Source organism: Polypterus senegalus, chromosome 6, assembly GCF_016835505.1.
Source record: "Polypterus senegalus isolate Bchr_013 chromosome 6, ASM1683550v1, whole genome shotgun sequence".
Classification (NCBI taxonomy): domain Eukaryota; kingdom Metazoa; phylum Chordata; class Cladistia; order Polypteriformes; family Polypteridae; genus Polypterus; species Polypterus senegalus.
Window position 1 is genome coordinate 164,488,630 of NC_053159.1, and position 26,687 is coordinate 164,515,316.

The 26,687-nt window shown below is 42.2% G+C and overlaps 1 protein-coding gene across 7 annotated transcripts in view; it reads right to left on the reverse strand.

Moving 5' to 3' along the window:
* Positions 1-26,687, reverse strand: part of rbms1a (RNA binding motif, single stranded interacting protein 1a) — a 493,792-nt gene that overhangs the window by 12,466 nt on the left and 454,639 nt on the right. For all 7 annotated transcript variants that reach the window (XM_039757486.1, XM_039757481.1, XM_039757480.1 and 4 more), the window contains exons 10-12: positions 20,842-20,892; positions 6,449-6,559; positions 3,362-3,442 (exon numbers count right to left, since the gene is read on the reverse strand). In XM_039757486.1, coding sequence (XP_039613420.1) covers positions 3,362-3,442; positions 6,449-6,559; positions 20,842-20,892 — 243 coding nt within the window. The remainder of the gene's footprint in view (positions 1-3,361; positions 3,443-6,448; positions 6,560-20,841; positions 20,893-26,687) is intronic.

Consider the following 26,687-nt stretch of genomic DNA (forward strand, 5'->3'; position numbering starts at 1 on the left):
CCAGACATGGGAAGAACATGCAAACTCCACACAGAGAAGACCTGGGACGTGAACCCTGGCCTTCTGAATGTGAGGCAGCAGCGGTACCACTAACTGCACCACCATGCTGCCCTCTACAGGAACTGAAACAAGTAACTATTTAGAAAAGAAGTATCAGCAGCTCCTTACCTTTAGCATTGCCATTTATTTTAGCACTGTAAGTCTAAGTGTTTCACTAGTAAATAATCACCATGGACTTTTTACAACTCATTTTTTGTGTCTTTCAAGATGGGTGTTACAGTGCACTGCTTTCACTTTAGTTTTCACTTCATACTGTTGGAGCGGTTAGGCTTGAAATTTACGGGGAAAATTGTGGGTAATTTATGGCTGGAGACGTCTTGCTTCCAACAACCACTTTAATGGCACGTGGCCATTTTAATGCTCTTTTACCTGGTGGCTTTGCAGGGTACAAATTGAAAAGCCCAGGCCAACAGAGAATATATGGGGGTCCCACTCAGATATACAGTTAGGTCCATAAGTACTGTATTTGCACATTGACACAACTTTCATACATTTGGCTTGGTACGCCAGCACAATGGATTTGAAACAAAGCAATCATTATGTGCGTGAAGTGTACACTTTCAGCTTTAATTGAAGGGGTTTAATTATTAATTGAAAAATATCATATGACCCGTTTAGAAAAGACATACATATTGATATATGGTCCCCCTATTTTCAGGGGCTAAAAAGTATTTGGACAAACAACATAGTCATAAATATAACGATCACTTTCAACGACTGCCTGAAGTCTGAACCCCTGGCCATCTCCAAGTGCTGCGTTTCCACCCTACTGATGCTTTACTGTGGTTGTCTTTGGTTGCTGTGTGTTTTTTGGACTTTCTGCCATCAGTTTTGTCTTCAACAACTGAAATGCATGTCCGATTGGGTTAAGGTCAGTTGATTGACTTGGCCATTGAAGAATATTCATTCCACTTCCTTGCTTTAGCAGTATGTTTTGGCTCTTTGTCCATCTGTACTATGAACCGTTAGCCTATCAGTTATTGCAGCATTTGGCTGAATCTCAGCAGAGAGTATAGCTCTGTACACTTCAGTGTTCATCCAGCTACTTCAGCCGGAAGTCGTATCATCAGTCACTGCCAGGCTTGCCCATGCCATAAAACTGCGTCCACCATTTTTCATAGATGAGGCGGTATGCATCAGATCATGAGCCATTCCTTTTCTTCTTCATATTCTTCTCTGTCCATCATTCTGGTATATATTGATCTTAGTTTCCTTTGCCCAAAGAAAATTGTTCTGGAATTGGACAGGCTTTTAAACAAATGTCTTCTGACAAAGTCTAATCTGTCCTTCCAATGCTTGAGGATTACCAGTAGTTTGTGGTAAACCCTCACTCTTTACTTTCATGAAGTCTTCTCTTGATTGTAGACTTTGGCAGTGATAGGTCTACCTACTGGAGAGTGTTCTTGGTTTGGCTAAATGTTGTGAAGCGGTTCTTCTTTACCATCCGGCACAGTTGTCTTCTCGATTGTCCAGGCCACCTGCAGTTGCTGGGCTCACCAGCGTGTTCCTTCTTTTTACGAACATACCAAATGGTTGTTTTTACCACTCCTGTTGTTTCTTCTCTCTCTCTGAAGGGTTCCTTTGTTTTAATGGCCTAATGATGGATTGTTTTGTACTTGCATGGGCAGCTCTTCAGGACCTCATATTGAGAGTTCAGCATCAGCTTCCTAATGCAGATTCCTCCCTTGGAGTCGGTTCCAGTCCTTACACAGCTAATGAAGTAAGAGGGACCTTTTCAACATGGCTATGGAACAGCTTGTCAGTCAAATGTCCATATAACGGCTCATACAATATTTTTGGTAAACCCCTTAAATTAAAGCTAAAAGTCTACCCTTCAATCACATAATGATTGCTTTATTTCAAATCCATTGTGGTGGCGTACAGAGCTAAAATAACGAAAATTGTGTCACTTTCCCAACGACTTTTGGGCCTGACTGAGTAAAGAGCGCCTGGTCCTTTAGATAGATAGATAGATAGATAGATAGATAGATAGATAGATAGATAGATAGATAGATAGATAGATAGATATGAAAGGCACTATATAATAGATAGATAGATAGATAGATAGATAGATAGATAGATAGATAGATAGATAGATAGATATGAAAGGCACTATATAATAGATAGATAGATAGATAGATACTTTATTAATCCCAAGGGGAAATTCACATAATCCAGCAGCAGTATACTGATACAAAGAAACAATATTAAATTAAATAGTAATAAAAATGAAAAAAAATTAAAATAAAATATTCCTTCCACCCGGTATTGTGCCCTGTTACTCTCATTATGCCCGTACAGGACTAGTGACAGTGATGCGCTATAAAATGGCTAACCCTGATATTACATTTTCATTCCATTCAATTGATTTCTTTGACTGAAACGTTTATTCAAATAACAAATCAACCTTACAATTGTTCCTATATTTCTATGAGTGTATGCTGGCAGTGTAGCGGTGTAGCCCACTATTCATTGTCTATTCACTAGACGTGCCAGCCCCCACCATGGTAAAGGGGTACACAAATACAGTAAACATTTGCCAGTTTTTAAACCTCTTAATTCTACTTCTCTGTCCAAACTCAACCGTCTATCAATCTTTTAAACTTCCCAGTGAATTTGAACAATCTTAAAATCTGGTAAACAGTTGTTCAGATCTAGTGCTGACAACGTGGCCATGTTTTTTCTTGATCAGTACATTCACATAACTTTTTTGATGTTTTTTGGGTTTGACTGTTTTGGTACTTTAGTTATTTCCTGCTGTGATTGACGTTCTTTTTGTGCTTTCCTGAGGGGTTTCTAGGACTTCATGGCTGAGGTTTTTGACTTTGGGGAATGGGATTCCAACATTTATTTTGTCCTATCTTGATCCGTTATGAAGCTGTAATTTTCTTTTGTATCTTTTTTGAATATTGTGGCTTTTGCGTCGGCCGTGGCAGAGACAGTCTATCCTGGGACAAACCCAGTCGCACCCCTGTCAACTCAACATCAGGGCCGTCTTAACAGCATTATAGGCCCCCGTGCAAAGCAGTGCACTGCGGCCCCTACCTACACAAGCACTCAGCAAGTCACAACATACATAGATTACCATCTGCCCAGCGTGCCCATGCGTTAAGATGGCTCTGCTCAACACACATGTTGCACTGAAGACAAGATGTACACAGAGAGAGTCACCTGGCCAGGACTTAAACGCAGTGTACTTTTGTACAATTTCTACAAGGATGCAGCATAGGAGTTACAGATTGGCACAGATGCTAAACGCCGTCCAGCTCCCCGCACCCGGTCACTTTGTCGTAAAGCTTACCTCGACTTGCACAGAAGTGGTCTGTATGTGTGTATACTGGGGAATGAAGGCTCCCTGCATAGCTGTAGTTGCAGGCATGAACTAGAAGAGAAGAAAAGAGAAGACAGAGTCCCGGTGAGTGACATGAGCTGCCCAATGTTGAGTCACACACAAACAGGCCTACTGTTCTTGGTCACACTTGGGAGAAAGTGAAGCATCACTACTAGAGTAGATGACATACAGCGGATACTCCGAGAGCTGCCCAGAAAATTCGGGAACACCTTTTATTTTAAAAACTTACTTTATAATTGCTTGAACATACTCATAGGATCACCAGATGGACTTCATACACTTCTCATTTTCTTACATAACCTCCATTGTCTACAAGAGCCTTAACCCAGCTGACAAGAGCATGTATCCTCTTCTCATACCAGTCTTAAACCTGCAATTTATGCCCCTTTGGCATCTTTAAACGGCTCCAAAGAAGTGAAAATCTGGGCATGTGTTGTGGAAGAGGATGAACGGTCCACCCAAGTTTTACGACTGCTTTTAAATTTGTGTGACACTACTGAAGAAAGGTTTGAGCAAAGTATTGTCAGCTTGAACCTAAACACTGAATGAACGCTCTGGGCCTAATATCTACCAAAGTCACCACTTCTGTATCCCAAAAAACAGTGGCCAAGAGCTCCCCTGCTTGAAGGGTAACCTTAAACTTCTTTTTCTGAGAAGAAGCTGAATGATGCCACTCACTTTGGTTTCTTGTTCAAAGTGATGATCTATTTTGTATCCTGGCAGTTTCAGTCTCAGCCTTGTGATGGGCGATTAAATCTGAACCCACCTTTTGGGACCAATGGCTGGCTTCATGGTACCCAAAATGTGTACCTCAATAAAACATTGATAATGTTATTCACGCTTCCAGTGGACCCTGGGAACTGTGCCGCAGGCTTTTTAGACATAATCTGCCAGCGCCTCTGATAACTGGAATGCTACATGACGTATGTTGTGCTAGAACACGAGCAATTTCAGAAGGAGTAGGCATCATAACAGAGCTACGGTCAAAGCCAGGAAAACATACATATTTTCTTTAGGTAAGAATTGTGCTCAGAATAACAGAGCAAGAGATCACAAACCACAAAAATGTTTAAAAGTATCTTCAGCAAAAAAAAATTATGATATCTGCAAATTTGGATGAGGAAAGGTCATCACTGGAGACCTCTTAAACTGGTGCGGCAACAAAATGACTTCATTTTGTTCTGGCACAGAGTGACACTGAAAATGTCACAAACTAATTTGAATAAATTCCAGTGTTCTTACAATTTAAAAACAGATGTCATATTTTAATTCCCTATACTTGAAACACCATATAGGAGCAAAATAGTCATGAAAAAATATTACAGAAAAACGTACAAAAAATGAACGGCAGCTGAGTCACGTTTCTGTGAACCCACAAAGCCCCAAACCTAACCGTGCAGTCTGTGGGAGCCATTGTCTCCGTAAAGACATTTTAGCTGCCTGTGAATGTTCATTTCTGATTCTTTCTCCAGCACAAGAAATGAAATAACAGCCTGTTGTTGAACTCTTTCAGGGCTGATGTTGACTTTTTGTCAAAAGGGAATCACCTGTAAGCTGTGACAAAACCAACCGCTATGTTTTAGTTGGACTCTTGTTGCTAGAAGGAAAGTTGGCTTCATTGGTTTGGCCGAAATTTCCTGCGCTCGTGTGAGTAGTAAGGTGCAAACAAGAGCAAAAATGGCACTGACATAATGGCGAGAGAGCAAAGAGAATGCGTAAAGCAAAATACTCTTGTGGATGAAGTTGTGCCTATTACCTCTGAACTGGACTATGACTTGTCGGACTATGATTTTGATACAAGTGATCGAAAACGAATGTGAGGTTCTAGCCACCTAATCGTGGTGCTGAACAGGTTCATGTAGCAATGCTCGCCAGGAGGACTGCCACTTAACAATGATAAGAGGTAGAAACCAGATTGCAATGCACAGCGACCAGTGAAGACAGCCTGGCACCAAGCCTGCCGCACATTCTTGGGAAACTGGCAGCCACAGCATGCAGCAGCAGACGTTTTATGTTGATTTCTGTGTGAAACCATTGCTTTGTTTTTTGGAAAAAATATTCAGCCCTCAAAGAGTTAAAACAAATATCAGTGCATGATGCCATTTAAATGACGAACTGCGCATGCCCTTCAAGCCGATTGCTCTGTAGAGGTGTTGTAACCATGGAATACGTCGTAGACATTTTACTGTTAATTCCTATTGAAGTACAGAAAGTGTTACAAAATGTTTTGGGCAACCCTCTTATATTTAAAACAGTTCGTATTTAAACCGTCCCAACACGTGTCTACAGCCTGATAATCTTGTGACATCGTTCACATTCATTCCTCCCCCCCCCCATCTTCCTCTATATACCCATCCTCATCTGTGATAGCGGGGCAAAATGAGAAAGCAGCTCCAGCAAAGGATTGCCAAGCCTAATCTCAGTGACAGGGTGAATACCACCAAGAGGAGCCCATCGAGGTGGACTGGGCATGTAGTCGTGGTGCCTCTGTGGCAAGGTGTACACACTGGCAGAGGACCCAGGGCATGATGGAGGGATTACATCTCTAGATCGGCCAGGGAGGATCTGGGAATTTCCCCAGAAAGAAGTTAGTGAGGCTAGGGTGGCCGCCTGCTCAGCTTGTTGTCACCATGAGCTTCAATAGGATAAGTGGGTGAAAGTGGTATGATAACCTAGACCTAGTCCAAAAAGGCTGCTGCTTTCCATATAATGGCTGCTAATCAAGATCATGAGATGATGCCTCAAGCGCAGCTGGTGGAGTCATGGCACCCACAAGGGGCAGTACAGCAGATGTCCTCAGAGTGAGTTAGGTCACATCCTTCGCAGATCTAGGGCTCCTCTGCCAAAAAGCTTGGCTGCTCCTAACCAGAAAGGTTAAGCCAAAGGACAAACTGTACAGAATGTAGGGGACACAGAAGTGATGTCATTAAGAAATCAAACAGACCCTGCCAGCAAACTTAATAAAATAAAGCTCAGGAGACATGACATCAACTTTAAGAAAAACAAAAAAAAAAAAATAAAACTTAAAGTGCTTACAGTTCCTGTGCTGCCCAGCGAGAGGTGACTCATTTGCTGCGTTAGCGGACTCAGCATCGAGGTGGGCTGTAAAGACATTGTATGGTCCATAGGAGGTGAAATGACAGCTCCCTGGCAGGAGAAGGAACAGAGAAAAAAAAAACCATTTAAATGAAATGCTGTCAATGTAAAATATATATCTTTTCATAAGTATTAAAACACATTCAGTATTTGATGGTGGCTTCACCCAGCGTGTTTATCAAGTGCTCCGCTCCCTGCAGCAGCTGCACTTCCTGTGGTTTGCACAGGGCACAAGCATTCACTGCCAGGCCCATGTGTTTCCAAGGTGTTTCCAGGTGTTCAGTGGCACCCCAGACCCACACTGGAGCAAGTCCAAGTGCCACCTCCAGCCTTATTTGTTTCTTTGGTTTGTCACACTTGGTCTGAACAGCCCATACGAGTGTTATTAGGACCACCTGTACACCCATGCAAATATCTAATCAGCCAATCATGTGGCACCAGCGCAACGCATACAGTCCTGCAGGTCCAGGTCAGAAGCTTCAGTTAATGTTCACATCAAACAACAAAATGGGGAAAAATGTGTCCTCACTGATTTCAACCATGGCGTGATTGTTGGTGCCAGTTGGGCTGGTTTGCGGATTTCTGTAACTGCTGATCCCCTGGGATTCACACACAACAGAATGATGCAAAAAAACATCTGGTGGGCAGCACTTCTGCAGATGGAAATGCCTTGTTGATGAGAGAGGTCAGAGAAGAATGGCAGACTAGTCGTGCAGGCAGAAAAGCTACCATAACTAAGATAACCACTCTGCATTACTGAGGTGAGGTGAACAGAAAAGCAGCTCAGTATGAACAGCTCGTCACACCTTGAGGCAGATGGGCTACAACAGCAGAAGGCCATGTCAGGCTCCAACTCCTGTCAGCCGTGAGCGCAAAACTGAGTGTCTACAAGTGGGCACAGGATCAAGACTGCAAAAACGATGAATCTCGATTTCTGCTGAGGCAAAATTTGCAGCCAACAATATGAATCCATACACCCAACCAACCTGCCTTGTGTCAACAGTCCAGCCTGCCGGTGGTGGTGATGCTGTAATGGCATGGGGAATCTTTTCTTGACACATTTTGGGCCTTTTAGTAGCAATCAATCATTGCTTGAATGCTGCAGTCTGTCTGAATATTGTTGCTGACCACGTGCATCCCTTCATGGTCACAAATTAGCCATTTCCTAATAGCATGGTAATGCTCCATATCACAAACCAAACTGGTTTCACGAACATGACAATGAGTTCAGTGTTCTTCAGTCACCAGATCTGAATCCTGCAGAACATCTTTGGGATGTGGTGGAATGGGAGATTTACAGCATGAAATCTACAGAAAGTGTGTGATGCAATCGTGTCGACATGGACCACAATCTCAAAGGAATGTTTCCAATGTCTTATGGAATCCATGCCATGGAGAGCAAAGGGAGGCCAACCCAGAATTAGTAGAGTGTGACTCAGAATTTGTTCAGCGAGCTTATGTACACAGGATAAACACACACTCCTATGTTACAATGACATAATTCTTATGATTGACTGTTCAGTCACCTTATGACTGTTCCCGAAGCTCCTGGTTCAAGTTGCCAGTGGTCCTGTGAGGAGGAGTGAGAAAAGTAGCTTTTCAGGATGGCAGAGGTTTTGAATAATCCTGTTTGCCTATCTAAGACAGTGAACATCCTGAACAGAAGGCAGCTGGATGCCAGTAATATTCTGTGCCACCTTCACCACCCACTGCAGTGCTTTACCCACTTGAGCTGTGCAGGTGCCCATAACCGCAGAATGGATTCTACTGTATAAAACGTTTGTGAGACCAGATGAGGACATGCGAGCAGCCCTCAGCCATGTGAAGAAGAGTAGAGGTGTTGCCGAGTCTTCTTGGCAAGAGCCAACATGTGTCATTTTAACTTCAGTTCATCAGAAATGATGAAATCCGCTATGATGTACATGGCAGTGTGGTCTGCTTCCTAAAATCTACGACCGGCTCCTTGCTCATCTGCAACCTCGATGGTGCACACAGCCAGTGGTCAGGGACATCCATTGTACAAGGAGGAAAACAAATGCTGAAAAGTGTACAAACACTTTCAACAGACCAATTACAAAGATGGGAGGTATTTTATTTTGCTGTTGTTGTGCTCACTTAATCAAACACCGCATCTCAAGTTCTAAGCACACTGCCAGTAAGAAGGCTCGCATAAAGAAATTAATGACGGAGGATGACACCGTGACAAGAGCACCTGTCATACCCTTAATGCACTGGTGACAAGGCTTTATCGAAGATTTTGTCAAGCCTGTGCTACGCCTCACGTTTCAACTTAATGGGCACAAAAGAATAAATACTGTTCTGGGTGTGCAGAGTTGTCAAAAGAGGATCCTCTCCCTTCATTTTATCAACGGCAACCTGTCTGTGCTGTCTGCGAGATAAGAGTCTTCTGAATGTCCCCATGAGTGAGCATGTGGTAACAGTCACCATGCCTGTTTGATAAGGCCCGATCCGATCAATGTAGCCTGCCGGGGCTGCTCTGAGACATCAATGAAATGCACATCAGTGGTGTGCGTGTTTTGGTTATCACACCCCCTTTTGAATGTTCCTTGTTTGGAGCGTTCATGTCGGCCTGGTGAAGCCGTCTGTGTTGGCTACTCATTTCTTCACGTGTCTGTGTGGCCTCCCACATCCCACAGGGGTTCATTTGATTTACTGGTTGTCTTTCTTTTGGTGTAGTTGGAGTGTGTCTGTGTAACCTGCTGCTGTGAATGCTCTTACTATGCGACATTCTTAACACATTATCACAAGCTGCTATGCTTATGCACCACAATGCCTGCAGATTCATTTCAAAACTTAATCGTAAATATCGGGAGTGCTCTCCCCTAGACTTTCTCATATACTCAGATATGGGGATGGATGTTTGAGGAGTATATATATACTAGGCTGACTTTTAAGTTGACCACTTCTGAAGGCAATTCAATATGTAGATCAATTTGATATTTTATACAAACTCATTCATTTGGTTATATTGCATTTGAGCGGGATTACTTTATTACTCGTAGTTTCTGTTATTTTTGTGATGAAATTTAAACTTTTTTTCTATATTGAGGTCGCCCTTTTGAACCCTGCTGATATTTACTACGCGGTGAGGCATTTGTACTAAATCAACATTAATTATTTCCAGAGACATAATTTTGTCTATTTTTCCAGCGCATCGCGCACAAAAGCAAGTGAACGATGGGAGCACCAGAACTCTGCTCACGTCATGTTGCTTCGTACCGCAAGCTGCAAGTAGAAAGTCTGTAATAAGTGGAATACCGCTACGCTTTCCACTCACAGTACAGAAGGACAATCCCGACCGCTTTTATATATTAAGAAAGAAAGAAGAAGAAGATATCGCACAGTCTGGAGTAGAAAATCATCTTTTACCTGGAAAACCGAAACTACAAATCCCATCGTGCATTGCAAAATGGACGGGGCGTGTGTGAAACTCCGCGCCTGAGTAGCACTCACGGGACGGAAGGACAATCCCGACCACTTTTATATAGAAGGATATATTGTGGCATGCGGCTGGGGGTGGAGCCCAGCCGGGGCGCCCAGGAGGACCGGAGGAGGGCTTGTGCCTCCTCAAGACCACGAGGGAGCAACCACCCTGGTTGTGTTGGGGGCCACAGGTACAGGGCTTGGAAGCCCAACCCTGTAGGGGCCCGTGGCCACCGCCAGGTGGCGCCCCGGTGCCTGAAGAACCCTGGACCTCAGCACTTCCGCCACACCAGGAAGTGCTGGGGGGGAAGAAGACTGGGGACACTCGGAGGGCTTCCGAATGCGCAGCCGGCACTTTCACCACATGGGGGTGTGTCCGCGGGGGATTGCCGGGAAGCAGCTGGAGTCCATCCGGGCTGGTATTTAAGGGGCTGCCTCCCTTCATTCAGCAGCAAGAGTCGGGTGGAAGAGGACGGAGCTAGAGAGAGGAGTGGAGGCGGCCAGAAGGAAGGCATCAGAGACTGTGAGGCCTGGACTTTGGGGGATCGGTGCTGGAGGCACTGGCTTGTGCACTAGTGACTTGTAAATATATTTGTAAATAAAATGAGTGTGTTAGGTGCAAAACTGTTGTCCGTCTGTTTGTGTCCGGAGCCCGTTCCACAATATATATATATATATATTTATATATGTACATTAATCAACCATCAACAAATCCAATCAAATCAATAATATATTGACCAATTATTATAAAAGTAAAGTTGAACAAATCGGACTCTGCAGCTGCATGACAAAAAGGTAAACTACCACTTCTGGTTAACAGAAATAGCCCAAAAGTTGATATAAATCTGCTTTTTGTGCCTAATACTTGTATGCAAAATTTGGTTGACCGAAGTGAAAGCGTACTCAGGTTATCATGTTTACACACACACACGCACACACAATTCCAAAAATGGTATTTTCGGACTCTGAGAGGTCTAAAACGTTGCGCTTCATCAAAATCTCGAAATTGAATTTTTGGAGGATTATAATACTTTCCCTCTACCTCTTTGTTCTTCTCCGACTGCATGTGCTTTTATAGTGAAACACAAATGAAGATGATAAATTGTTGATTTACTTTTCAAGGCACAATTTTATTAGAGGCTCAGCTACACTGTGACCACCCACACTCAACCATATGAATAAAAGTCTAACCACTCTTAAGTCTTAAAACCTTGAGTTGGGTGCCATGGGTATCACAGGAATACAAGCCTCTAACGTGAAGGTGCGCCTTTTGGTGCAGCGTTTGCTGCTGCCTTCCATCCATTAATGCCACAGGACAGGCCTCAGCCCACATCATCCTGGCATAGATGAAATAGGCTCAGGAAATGGATAAATTCAGTGTTAGCTGAAAACTAATCAGAAAACCACAAAATAATCTCAAGCAGCATGCTTCTGCCTGCAATCCAAGATTATTATCATAAATGAAAATTATAAAAGCATTTAATTAATCAAAATAATAACAAAACTAAAAAGCTGTGTGAACTAAGCTGCATACTCAAAAACTACTGAAAATAAAGAGGAAATAAATACGCGATGTGAACCAATATTTAGCAACAGGCTCTCACGTAGCTTTATGAGTATAATGGTTATCACTGGACTAGAAAAAAAAAAAGCATTTTTGAACATGAAGACACAGCAAAGAAATATTTTGTCAACGGGATAACTACTGTTTGAATGGCACCAATGGTAACAAGAGCCAGTGAATGAGGATGGACGAGCTGCTCGGGTTGACTGCCCTGTTTGCATCACATTCTAAAAGTGCATAATGGATGTAGGCAGTCAGTTTTGTGGAGCTCAATTGAAAGGACAGAATCTGAGAAAGTTGAAAATATCGTTAAATTGCTTTCAGATACAAAGATTGTGTGACACTGTAAAAACCCAAAGCTACAAAGGAAGGCAAATTGATAAGCAAAAGACTTTTACTTCATAAGAAATGTGACAAATGAGAGGAGACCATTCAGTCCATAAGGGTCGTCTGTTATTATCTAATACAGGGGTGCCCAATGCGTCGATCGACCGGTAGATCGCAAAGGTAGTGCAGGTAGATCGTGTTGCATTCAAAAAAATTTTTTTAAACGTTAGTCTATCATATATCCTCCCTATGGCATTTTTACATGACGGCCAGTCTGAGATCTCTTTTCTTCTAACACACTGGTCATCCCGCACACACGATCAAACACGCGAGCTACTGCAAAACTCCGGCTATCTCAGTGATTTAGTTAGCCTTCCAATTTATAGCGACTAAAGAAGGGATTTAAAAAAAAAATTGTTTGGGGAGAGTATGGGCTGGATGTGGAATTGGAAGAGGATTTTTTTTCTCACAATGTCACAATCGAAGTGTGTTTGTCTGATCTGTCAATCTATCATTACTATTCCAAAGAAGGAAAATGTGGAAAGGCACTTTCGAACTGTTCATAAAAACTACAAAACTGACGTCCTTCCAAAAAGCGATCTGAGAAAGAGAAAGGAGAGGGAACTCAAATCACAGTTAATCAGACAGCCGTCATTTTTCACTCGGCTGAATTCAAAAGCTCCTTGACTGCATTATTCGGCTCTACTTATTTATGCGAGTCAGCCTTTTGTCACATGAAGATTATTAAATCCAAATACTGTAGTGACCATAAATGTATTGAATTGTTATTGTGCCATAAAGGTTATTCAGTTATGCAAGGTATGACAACATACATTTTATGTATAAAGTATACTCAGTATATATACTATATATATATATTTATATTATACGAGGTGTGGCAGAAAAGTAATGAGACTGGCAACACTGTAAGCGATCTGGCAACGCTGCGCTGTTGTCCTTGATAGAGCACGTATCAGTACCCTCCCATAGCTCAGTGCGAGTTTCAACTCCTTCCGTTAACTACGTGATTTTTGTGACTGCTATTAGCGAAGTTGTGTTTTTGGTTGTGCGTCACGCAAAATGGAACAGCGGAATTTGGAGCAACGTTGTGCCATTAAACGGCAAGTGTGACGTTTGAAAAGTTAAAACAGGCCTATGGGGAACATTCTTTATCCTGAGCTCAAGTTTTTCAGGGAGGCCTTCAGCTTCGAAAACCAATGAAAACATCGAATGTGTAAACACTCTTGTGAGATCAGACCGTCGTTTAACATTAAGAATGTTGAGTGAACAATTAAATTTGAACACATTTACCATTCATCAAATTTTGACTGAACATTTGCACATGCGAAAGGTCTGTGCTAAAATGGTGCTGAAAAACCTCACAATTGAGCAGAAGGACAATCGAAAATACGCATTCCTGTGGTTCCCCAGCCCCCTTATTCACCTGACCTCAGTCCGTGTGACTTTTTCCTTTTTCCTAAACTGAAAAATGTCCTCAGAGGACGTCATTTCGGGACTTTAGAAAACATCCAAAAGAGTGTAACGGACATGCTGAAGACCATACCGGTTAAAGACTTCCAGCGCTGCTACCAACAGTGGGAACAACGTCTCCATCAGTGTGTCGCTGCCCAGGGATAACATTGATGTTTGAAAAAAATAAAAACTTTGGTAAATAAAAAAACCAGTCTCATTACTTTTCTGCCACACCTCGTGTATAGCATTTTTAATGTAGGTAGATCATTTTGTCATTTTAAAAGTAGCTTGCAAGCCTAAAAAGTGTGGGCACCCCTGATCTAATAGCTACCTCATCCTGATTCTTCTTCAAGGTTGTTAAGGTTTCTTCTTTGACAACATGTCCCTGTAGTTTGTTCCATATTCCCAAAACTCTTTTGAGTAAAGTGCTGCATCCTGGCTTTAGTCTAAAATGCACTTCCCCTTCATTTCCACGGCTGTCCTCAAGTAAGTGATTCACTATTAAGTTGAAAGAATTCTGCTAGATCTATTTTATCAATGCCTAGGAGAATTTCCCAAGACCTGGATTAGATCCCCACACGGTCTCCACTGCGCCTGACTGTCACAGTACGACACGTCTTTAAGTCCTGGGATGCTCTTTGTTGCTTTCCTCTGCACATCTTCAAGTGCTGCTCTGTCTTTCACGCCTGCAGAAACCCACTGAGTGGTAACTCAACAAGAGGGCAAGTGTGCAGGGCATTGCTATTTCCAGAATGTCTAGCAGGCCGTGTGAATTACCTGCCTTCATAAAGTGCAGTGAAGTAATGGATCTGAATTTTAATCGTTAACAGATGGTGAAGCCCATTTTACACAACATTCGGATGACAACTCCATAGATGGCTGGAGTAAAAACAGGCTCATCAACAGGTGTCTTTATGGGCATATTTGTGTGCCACAGAGGCACAGCATACATTTCTTAACCTTCATTAAAATGCCCCTTTTCAAGTTAAAAGGAAAACTAAAGTAAAATTTTTCTCTCAAAATAAAAGCTATTTCAAGTAAGCCTCGAATAGCGATGAATGAACCCTGCTGAATTTGCGTTAGCTTGAGTTTGCTGAAATCACGGAAATGTTCGAGAACTTCACTGAACTCAGCAAAATTCATTGAAGTCAATAGGAAAGGAGGAACAGAACTCGTTTTAACTAGTGTATAATGGTGCAGGAGTCTTTTAAGTTCCACTGATGGCTAGGGAAACATCTGTAAACTTTGCTGGAACAATTATTGTGGCCAAAAACGTGCCCTGAGCTGTGAGGCAGCAGTGCTAACCATTGTGCCACAATGCCTCCCTGAAATAAAATTGACAGGATTAGATATCAGAACAGTTGCAGACGGGAAGGATGAATTCACTACGGCAGATTTGATAGCAAGTACTCACCCCTCAAAACGCGAAGAGTGCAGCTTGTGTTTGTTTTCTCTGATGCTTTTGTGCTTTCACTGCCGCTGCGACCAAATAAGCGCAACACTAAAGCAAGTGGATTCTTTGGTCATTTATGATTGCATCAACTGCACAGTACTCTGGGTAATAACGTTAAAGGTTTAGGCTCGGTATTGAACACAGGCCACACACAAGTCCATACAAAGAGACACAAACACACAGACATGTTTGCAGTCTCCTCCTACAGGCTTGTTTTGTGTTTAAATGTATTCACAGATTTTTCACAAACTTCAGACCCTCTACTAAGATCAGCATTATAATCTTGGGGGGTTCCCATCCAACACTGATGGGATGTCACTGTGGCCTCACAAAGCAACTGGCTAAACTGGCCACAAAAGACACAGTGAACATGGTCACCGGAAAAACACAGCATATCTGCCGTGAATTTCACTGATCCACACTACTCACCAGTACTAACAAGCAAAAGGTTAAAACTTCATAAAACTAAAGTGAAAATGCTAGGTGAAGACAGTACTTTTATTACAATTAGGGGATGCAAACAAGAAAAAGAAAACTCCTACAAAAGTATAGCCTTTCTGCCTTTTCTCTTCATGTCCTTTAAAAGTTTCTGACAAAGTCAGCAAAAAGCCGTGCGTTCTGCTTGTTAATGAAACACACACACACACCCCAGATCTCATTTTGTAAAATGGCTTCCATGCCGACCGACAGGCCTGTTTTGGTTCCCACCCGGCTGGATTGCCGCAGCCGCACATCTGCTTTGAATTCCTGCAGCTTTCATAACAAACATATCAAGGTGCTTGAGAACGGACTTAATGAGCGCTCTCGACTATTTGAACTTCGCTCTGCCGTTCTGTGCACTGCAATGCACCGTGGCTCACACGCATATGTGATTTCAGAGCATAGCGATGGATGACAATTTACATATTTGAACACAATGAAGCAGAAAATTGTTGGGTTTGCTGCTAGGGAGGACTAATAGGAAAAAAAATGTTAAGAGAAATTTTTTGAATAGCTGAATAAACAACACAGGGGTTGTAGATAAAACTCGTCAGGATATTAAAAGCGAGCTCTGCCCTACATAAAGGCGACTGACTGTACAACATCCTTCAGTACCCTGGGCGGATGCCAAGATTTCTTCCGCGTGAACTTTTTAAACGCAAGTAACCTTTTGTTCCCAGCTAGATATGGACTAGAAGCCATGACCCAAGAATGCAGCACACACACACACACACACACTGCTGCTTCTTGCAGATCTCTCTGGTAATATGAGACGCCAGGCCGGATTGGCCAGAACGATGTTCACAAAAACAAGGCAGCATTCCAACGCTTGCATTTTAAATAGTGTCAAGTCCTCTTGGTATGGTGGGAAGAGTTTAAACCAGATAATCCTGGGGTTCTTGAAGTTAAGGTCTTGGAATCTGAAACGGACCACAAAGAACCAACTGTAAGCTGTCCAACTTTCCACCATTTTGCAGCCTATTTCTGAGATTTCACACGTGTTGAAGAATTACTATAGGCTGCGACACCGCTGGAATCCATTTTCAGCTGACAGTATGACTTGAGGCACATTTTGATGCACGTAGAAAATTTTCAAATCACAAAACTGGTCCACGATTGACACATTAAGTTAATAACCTAAAAGACTGGACACAAATTCTAGCCAAACTACCACGTTCATCCATTCTCCAGAAAGTAGAAAGTTGAGTGATCGCTCATGAATGCAACACTTCAAAAATGGGAACCTTAGGGAAAAACATATTTGTGGATCACTGGCCTTCATACATGGAGGGCAACTCAAATGCTCTAGCTGTAAAATTCCAATGGATATCAGAAGCTGACAACTGTAACCTCTTTCAATCATCCATCCACCAATCCAGGCATTCAAGGGTTCAAAACAAGAAGAAACATGGGAGGAGAAATCTGCTAGGACCCGAGCAGGGATGTGAAACTCGGAGGCGACTGGAAGCTGCACTGGCTACAGGTTTTCAGCCCTGAACACTTTCTTAATTAGTGCCGCTAATTCAACGCAAGTCTTTATTCTTCATTTTAAACTGACATGTAGCGATAAGCCAGTGATTCAAACAAAACTAAATTCTAGAAAAATCCTTCCCATTCATGCTGGAAGAAAGGTGCTCAGTTCCTTCCTGGAAGTGTCCTATATTGGAAAAAAAAAAACAAAAGTTCACCGGGCACAAGTGTACACATTTTACTGAAAAATGGGAAATGTGTGGTTGTTCTGGTAGCATGATGTCCACTTTGCCAATTGCAACCACAACCCTAAAGATGTGTCAGAGACAGCATGGAGTATGCATATCGACACCTGGAAAGAACAAAGGGTAGATGCTAAGTAACAGCAGAGGGAGGGTGTATACATACACACACACACACACATATATATATATATATATATTATACATTTATATATATATAATATAGCTCCTCCATGGTGATGTGAGTGAGTAGTCGGTTTTACTACTGTATTGCAGATTATCTGTGTGATGCAGCTGTGGAAAAATGCAAGTAAAGGCAGGTGTAAGATGCTTTAGGGAATACATTCCTAGTTTGACGCCCTAAAACAGTCTTAGAAACCCCTTTAGAAACATGTTTGCTCTTCCTTTAGCATCAATTTCACAAAACTGTATAATGTAATATAATATGTACATTTTGTATGTGGGTTTGTGTAAATGTTTCATTTCAAAACCGTTTTTGTTTTTTATTTATTTACGGGACACCCCTGACTTGCGTCATGCTTGTGACATCCTTACTCTATAAATACACACTGGTGCCAGTCTGCCTTACCCCTTCGATGAATAAACGACCTCTCGTTTCATGTAGCATAGTTAGCTTATTTTCCAAGTAGGCCACAGAAGCTTGTTTTTTGGATTTTTTGACTTTTATGCCCATGGGTTCTGATACGCCACCCAGAAATGATATTTTTTTTTACAGGTTACCTACCCTATGTAGTTTGTAGTGGTGGATAAGAGAAATGTTCAACTTCATGTTTCCGTGGAGAAATAAAACGTTTCTGATAGAACTGGATCCAATGGTGACCAATACTGGACAATGGCAAACAGTATCCAAAATGTACAGTACGTGAGTAAAAGAGGAAAAAAAATCTCACATTACGTGTGTCACATAAGCCACATGTCTGTTATCCTGTCATGTACCCAAAACAGCCAAAACGTTTTTTTCCTAAAATACTGTTAAATAGCTATTTCAGGAATAATCAGCGCACATCACAAATATAGTACTTGTGACCAACAAATGACAGGGTGAGGAAGGTTTTCAATTCAAGTACTTTTTTTTTTTCATGATGCTTTACTTTCCCATTTTTTGATTTGCACCCTTTAGTCTGGAAGTAACTAACAATATTTTATCAAAAACACACACATTTTACACGTTTTTTTCATCATACATCTAGATAATTAACAAATGGATTATGCAACATGAGTAACGTGAGATTTACTTTTCACTTTTCCATGGATGTTTCTGATTTTATTTGCTCTCCAGCTCTAGTCTATATTGGGTCCCGTCCTATCAGAAACTTTGTAAAATTTTCAGTCTCCTTGGCCACCACTGCAAACTACATAGGATAAGTAACATATAAAGAAATACCATTTTTGGGTGGAGGATACCACATAAACGTCTTAATGTTTGTGCAAAATTTACCCTTACAATGCGACATGTACCCTTATGTGTCTCTTAGGATCCTTTAAAAACAACCCGGCTGCTTCATTCATCGCTACTCACTGGCTTTTTAAAATTCAGAACCCTTACATTATTTTTTTTACTTACGAAGCAGTCACACAATAATGAGGTACAAAGTGATGACCACAAACAGCTAACTCAGGGGTCTCCCAATACTGAAAGGCCACCATTTTTGCTATAACCAATTTCTAATTAGAAGTCCTGTTTTTAATTCTGCGGCTTGTTGCTGCTCTTGTTTTGCTATATCAAATGTTATCAAAACAGACGATTTTCTTTTTTTGAGGGACCTGTCACAATGTTTTGTGGGCCTAAGCAGATCAATATTTGTCGAACTTTCACTTTTTCCCTTTTAGATATTTTATTGAAACAGCCATCTTATAATGGCCACAGGAACAAAAGGAATTAAGTTAACTTTTTGGTCCACTTTGTATCTCATTATTGAGGAATGAAAAGTAAAAGAATGGCTTGTCAATTAAAATGAAGGTAAGTTCCCATTGACTGCAGTGACTAGTTGGAATTAAAACCTGCAGCCAGTGTGGCGCTCCAGGAGTGGAGTTTGAAACCCCTGTCTGGTGCATCTTTGGCAGGTTTAAGGAAACCAAAAGCACCTGCAGAAGTCCCAAAAAGACAAAGGGAGCAGATGAAAACTCCAACCAGGCAGGAAGCCATGAGCCAGTCATGACAACCACTGCGCCCCCATGACACCTGCTCAGTCGCCCTGTCAAAGCTCCATTACAAGGCTTGTCTGCTGAAACCCTAACCCAAGCTGGGACTGCACCAAAAACATTTGTAGTCAAAGCAAAAACTTAACAACTCCTAAAACCGTGTCTGACTGTGTCAGACATCGGGACAACTACAAGCCAACCAGGATCAGTTTTGATGGACTCGATGGTCTCCTCTCGTCTCTTAAAAATGACATTTTTCCATCAAGCAGTGTTAAACTTTACACAAAAATATGGCAATATACTGGCCAAAATGTCCCTGTTTCATTACGCTCTAGGCCTGGCACTGCTTGGGAGCGTGAAATGATCAGTTACTAGAAAAACAGAAATGGCTGCACACCGCTTCATGCCTTCAGAGGAACAGCTGGCTTACCACAGGCAGTCGGGCTCTCACAAAAAGTCCTTTGTCTTTGATGCTCTTGGTACTGGACGCTGCAGCGAGTTCCCACCCTGAGATTAAAGCTTCAGACCTACAGAACGGATGCGTCATGGAGCTAATGCCGTCTCACACATATCTGCATGTTTTTACTGCTCTGCGGCCAAGCAGCACAGCCCAGGTCCTTTTACCGTTTAGGACTGTAACCCTTCCCAGCCTTACTTTTGCTATATTTTAATATGTCTATGACTCTCAAGACCAGGATACAGTTGAATTGTCACAACTAGAACCCAAGCAGATTACGTGACTTTGCTCCCTTGACTTGCACTGATGCTACTGTAGTTTCAGGCCCCATATAACACGACACATTTACATTTGAATTAGAAATGGCACATTTACATATCTACGGCTGAAACATGGACAGGTGAAATGACTCGCTCGGGGTCACGGTGTGGCTTGAACCTTGTGATTTATAGTCCAGTAGCTTAGCTCCTAAACCATCACACCACATTATCTGGAATCCAACTCACTGTCTGGCGTGCATGTTGGCAACACAGGCAGTGAGGAGCTAGCCCATTAGGGGGCTCCAAACACCAGCATGTGCACGCTGCTACAGACGGAAGGACCCCGGCCTACATTAAGTGTTTTCATATGTGGCGATCTTTTGATTTCAGTTTTTAGTTTTGAATGATTTGCAAAGTAAGCTCAACGTGTGCTTGGAGCTAAAGGAAGTCAGCTTAGATTAGTGGCTCTTCTATGCAGTCAGGGAGAGAAAATGCAAAGCGCTGCTCTCCAAGCGACGTTTAATGCACTTCAGTTAGCAGATGATGAATACCAGAGCCATTTACTTTGATCAAACAAATAGGTGCATGGGAAGACTCACTACACGCCTCCTGGAAAAAATCTTTTCCTGGCACATCAGGAACGAGCAAAAACTCTTTCTTCTCAGAGCCATCTGTGAAAGAATGCAGATGGTATGAATCATGGCCACACTATATGTAAAAAGCATTTCCTACCCTCGGCATCAGTTCCTGTGGTTCAAATGTGAATGAGTAAGCTCTGAGTTATCGTTTCGGCTTAAAATCATAAACCATCAACCCCCGCCTTCCCAGAAATTCCAGATAAGGGTGTTGCACAATGACGGAAATCTTCAACGTCTTCTTGTGCTTATCGCTGGAATGGCGAGACGGTCCTGCTCAAGCATAAAATGTGCAAGCCAGTTCTACTCTTATTACAAATTCTTGGCTTTTTAAAACAGAAAAAGAAGAACAAAGTGTCACTCACAGGATGTTGCATGATGTAAGGCTGATGAGGCATCCAGGAAGGGCTCTGCACCTAAAAAGATGAAACACAGTGAGGACAATTGGCAGTGGTGGACCGACTACAACAAACTCAGACATCACATTCCATTAATCAGAGGGAAGGCCTGTTACAGATTCATGGAGAAAGTGACTGTGTACCCAGACATGAGAGGAAACCGAGTGGACAGTCGGCTCCACACAAATGTAGCCTGGTGAGGTGGTAAAAACATTAATGCTATATACCTTTTTATTTTAAGCAGTGAAGTAAAAGCTTTGGGTGGTGAGTATTAGAACATATCCTGCCATGCTCCACATTTAGAAGAACATTAAACAGGACATAACAAATCTGACAAACAAGAGGACACCATTCAGTCCATCCAACTTGTTTGTTTAGCCAGTAGCCAAGCTGTCCCAGTACCTCATCCAGATTCTTCTTAAAGGCTGTCAAGATTTCGCCTTCAACTCCTTGTCTCGGTAGTTTGATCCCACAGCTCTCTGAGTAAAGATGTGCTTCCTGGCTTCATTCCTAAATGCACACCCTCTTAATTTCCACTGATGTCCTCGAGCAAGTGATTCACCCTTAAGCTAAAAGAATTCTCTTGGATCTGCTTTATCAAAGCCTTTGAAAGTTTTTAAAGACCTGGATCAAGCCCTTGACGCTAAACAGATTTAACTCTCTGAGTCTGTCACAGTAGGCCATGTCCTTAAGTCCTCTGCAGAGTTTCAAGTGCTGCTATGTCTTTCTTGTAGTGTGGTGTCCAGAAGTGCACACAGGGCTCCAGATGCTACCTCAGTAGTGTAATATATAGTCTGAGCATAACGTCCTTCGATTTATATGCAACCTAACATTCTATTTGCCTTTTTAATCGCTTCTGCACATTGCTTAGCTGATGGGAGTGTTGTGTTAACATAAACCCCTACATCCTTTTCAGAGGTTGCTTCCTGTAGGACTATGTCCATCCATCCATCCATCCATTCTCTAACCCGCTGAATCCGAATACAGGGTCACGGGGGTCCGCTGGAGCCAAACCCAGCCAACACAGGGCACAAGGCAGGAACCAATCCTGGGCAGGGTGCCAACCCACCGCAGGACACACACAAACACACCAAGCACACACTAGGGCCAATTTAGAATCGCCAAACCACCTAACCTGCATGTCTTTGGATTGTGGGAGGAAACCGGAGCGCCCGGAGGAAACCCACACAGACACGGGGAGAACATGCAAACTCCACGCAGGGAGGACCCGGGAAGCGAACCCGGATCTCCTAACTGCGAGGCAAGGACTATGTCTCCATCTTATATTTATTATTGACATTTCCTTTTGCCCATTGTGTGGCACTTTGCACTTTTCTACATTAAAATACATTTTCCAAGTGTTCACCCAGGTCTGTCAGTGTCTGTCTTTCCTCGAGTTTTTGAATCATCTGCGATTTTCACAAGTTTACTAACTAAACCAAAATCTGTGTCTGTATTGATATAAATTAGAGCATGTAATGAAGCAAAGACAGACCCCTGAGAGACTGCACTGATGATCTCATTCCATACTCCTCTTATCTGTGCTCTTTGTCTGCTGGTTAACCAACTTGAGATTCAGTTTTGCAGGTTACCTTTGTTGCCTACAGCTTTTGGTTTCAAAATGAATCTTCTGTGTGGGAATGTATTAAAAGCTTTTTGAAAGTCGAAGTTATGGAGAGCCACCACCATAAAAATAAATAGCTGTTTCAATGAAGATATTGCAGTTAGTTCCAGAAGGAAACACCAGAAACTACAGACACACTGATTGTTCTATCATTCCTTGAAATTGTTCTTCATGATACTCTGGCTTGTTTTACATTAAAGATTTGTTTTGTGAGCTTCACGGTGGAGTTTTTTTAACTTGAATACTTGACACAATTTTATCAAACTCCGTAACATGACAACTACGTCTATCCCTGTTGTTGCCTGTTGTCCTGTGTTGTGAGACACATCAGAAAAAAATTTAATCTGTTTTCTATACCAGTATTTTAGGTCAAACTTTACAGCTGCTTTCAATTTGCTAATCCAAGGATTGTTGAAAACGTAATGCTATGTAATGTTTTATTTTTAAGTAGTTGAGTAAAAGCTGTGATAATCAGAATCTTTGGATGATGAATATTAGAATGTATCTCCTGTTTATAATGGAAAACTTCAACAATAAAAACAACTGTCTGGACTTCAGACCCTGAGGTTGTGGGTTCAAATCCTGCTACTGACACTGTGTGACCCTGAGAAAGCCACCTGACCTGCCTCTGCAGCAACTGGAAAAGCCAAAGAAATGTCACCAGTTGGATCACAAATGTTGGAAGTCACTTTGGATAAATGCGTCAGCCAAGTAAGTAAATGTAAATGTTTGAGTGAAGGTATCCTGCTATCTGCAGTAGGAAACACTACAAACTTCAGCTACACTGATCGTGCTATCAGTCACTGAAATCGATTGTACTCATTCATGACACTCTGGCCTATTTTACATTAAAAATGTGAATTGTGATCCATGTGCAGCACTGTGGAGTCGTTTAACTTGAATGACGTAGTCAGGTTGTTACAGCTTAGGCTTTATGTTTATGCTTTATTTATCGATATACAGTATATAATTCACTAAGGGCACGCAAGACAGTGAGCACAAGCAAGACAGAGCCCCACCCGCCAACTCTAAGATCATGGGATACACTCTACAGAGCCCCGCCCGCTAACTCTAACCCTCCTACCGCGTCATGGGATACGCACGGCAGAGCCAAGCACGCCAACTGTACCCGTCCTCCCGTGTCCAGCGTCGCTCGCGAGGCACGCAACAACTCACCAAACACAGTCTCAGTCGCTATCGTCTGTGCAAAAGTCCACATGCACCTCTGAGCCACGTTGACTTTATACCGCACGCAAGACAGAGAGCCACGCCTGCCAACTCACAGAGCCCCGCCCACCAACTCTAAGACCATGGGATACGCACGCATTTAGTGAATAAATGGATATGAATAATTGTATGTAAACGATTCGCCAAAATCTGTTGTATGTAAACGATACTGTTTAAAACGTCATTGTTTTTTCATCAGAAAACCCGGTTTCCATGTTTACCTGTATTAGTTTAAATGGCACTTTTACCACTCACAATAGGGTGGACTTATCGTGTCGACTGGGTAACACAGTGAATGCGGCATCTATCTATATATGTCTATGTTTTCCGTAGCCTGCTAAAGTAAGGTACACCCTCGACCATTGGCATTGGTTTCGCTCCTTGCTATTTTCGTTATACTGCGACCGTGGTTTCCTAAGTCTTTGTTATACTGAATTGCTTTCTCACTGTTTTCCGTTCCTATTCTTACACCACCGTATGCTACGGGCTTCGGCTAGTTTATTTATATAGCACATTTAAAACAACTAAAGGCTTCTTGGTAAGAAAATAAAAGTTATTAAAAAACATTATACATACATAAACACACATACTGTATACCAACATACAAACATAAATAGCTTACGGTATGTAGCTAACTTTAACTCTGCAAAGTGAAGCTCCATCTATCCCTGTCGGTGCCCGCTGCCTCATGTTTCCAGTCAGTTCTCATTACCTACATTTTCGGGTAACAGAGAATCATAGACCATCCCAGAAGTAAAGAGCAAGGTGCAGGACCACACTTACGCACACACACACAATTTCTCAAATTGGGCCAAGTTAGAGATGGCAAAAAAAGGTAATGTGTCGGATGTTGAAAGAACCCAGACTACCTGGATAAAAGACTGCGTGGCCCCCAGGGCACAGTGCCATAAATGCAGTTCTTATTGTCCGTTAAGTCTGACAATAGGGGACATCGCCAGGCTCTAATCTAATTAACTATTTTGAATAACCCATCAAACAAAATGAGAATGATTGGTTGTTCATTATGCTCAAAGCCAGTTACATCAAGCACAATCAGATTGTCTTTCATCGGTATCACCTCATTCTTTTGTCAAGGAAGTCTAGCATGTTACATTTTTCTGGATTCATGGTGGAATGATCCAAAGTCACTACACTCTTCTGTAGGGTTGTGTGGTATACTAGCAGTGGAAAAGTACCAAAAGTTTAAAATGGTATCAGCATTTTGGGTTTTTCGGTACTGGATGTAAACGTCAGCTTTCCTCTCAATCCCCCCACCCCTCCGTCGACACTCACTATTGCTGTTGTGGAAAAACGTCCATTTTGTGAAGTCAAAACTGCATGCTTTGACGAGATTGGAACCTCACAATGTAACCTCCCTAAACCCTTTACTGCTTGGACAGACGTGATCACAGAGATCACAGATCGCAACTATATTGCAATTGGCTATCAAGAGGGAGGTGATGCATAGTTAAGGCGTGATCAGACAGCGGACCACCGAGGCTGGAGTAAGACAGGGCAATTTTGGAGTTACTTGTTATTTGCTTTAGAACCATTTTGGTATAGACACGGAGGTCTGAAAGCTAGTATCAATACCAAAGTCAAAATTTTAGTACCGGTCCAACACTAGCCTGCTGTGCTTGGGATGTCCTCCTTTCTTCACTTGTACTCTTGAAGTTCAGGATGCTTAGATGTGTCTTAAGATCTTTAAACTGTGGTGATCTACTTGAGCTCAATTTATGCACAGGTCAGTGTCAAGTGTAAAAAAACGTTCGCATGCAACATTCAGAGAACCGGTTATTACCAGTATATGCAAGTTATGCCTTGAACGATTGACCTACTTGTCTATCAAACCTAATGACAGTAGAGGCCTGCACTGATCAAAAAGCAGGAAGAGGCGATCCCACACAAACCCCACTGGGGCTGACTTAGACCCACCAGTTACCTCAACATGCAGCATTACTTGGGATGTGGGAGGACAATCACAGTGTTTGCCACGCACCAATAACATCAAATTGTATTAAAAGGAATGGCAAAGCTGGCAAATGCCAATTCTTTGAAAACATGTGCAGACTCAAAACAATGACCATCTTAAAATAAACGAATGCTCTGTCAAGAAGTAACATGTTGAGCAAAAGTAGTCAGACAAGCTTTCATGCAAGCTGTTGAGAAAACCTGGTGGACTTTTGAGAGTCTTCTGCTTTACAGTGACAGTAAGCGGCACAAACCCAAAAAAGAAGTTGGCCTTCTCTTTGAGACTAGTCTAGGAAGTTTAAAACCTCCAAGATCATCTTCATCTGAAGTGTCCAACAGCATGTATGTAGCATGAGTATGGTGCTCAGGAAGTTAGATGCACTGAGAACAGAGGGCCAGCTCACACAAATTTGATTAAAACACATACTGTATGAATACAGAATCAAATAAATACAGCTGAAAACACTAAGGTCAGTGTCTGTGTCCAGCAATCTGAATGGTCAGTTTGGGTTTGGTGTTGCAATCAAAAGAGGAAGTGTGATTGTAAAACATATGAGAAGGAGAAAAGATGTAGGAGGCATGCTGAGAGTCGCCTTCAAAAATGGGAAATATAATTGCATACAGGAGGCAAGAAAGGCACCTCGATGATAATAAAGTCTGAGAAGCAGGCATAACGGGAACACGCTTGAGAAAGGGAGTGCTAGTGAAGAGAGGTTCAGACGCGGACACAAAGAAAGGGCGTTGAAGGTAAACACAGGGCAATTATCAATATCAAGAGATAGCAAGTATTCTTTAATTACTCTTCGACAACTAGTATGGCTAGGATGTAGTAGATACAGTATATTCCATGTACAGAATAAAAAAGCCACACCCCAACACTTGCTGTATTCAGCATTTTACAATATTGTCCAGAAAAGACTATTAGGGGCATCCCATCCAGCTTATTGAAATTGTACATCACACTAGAGAATGTAGGGTACCTTCAAAAAAT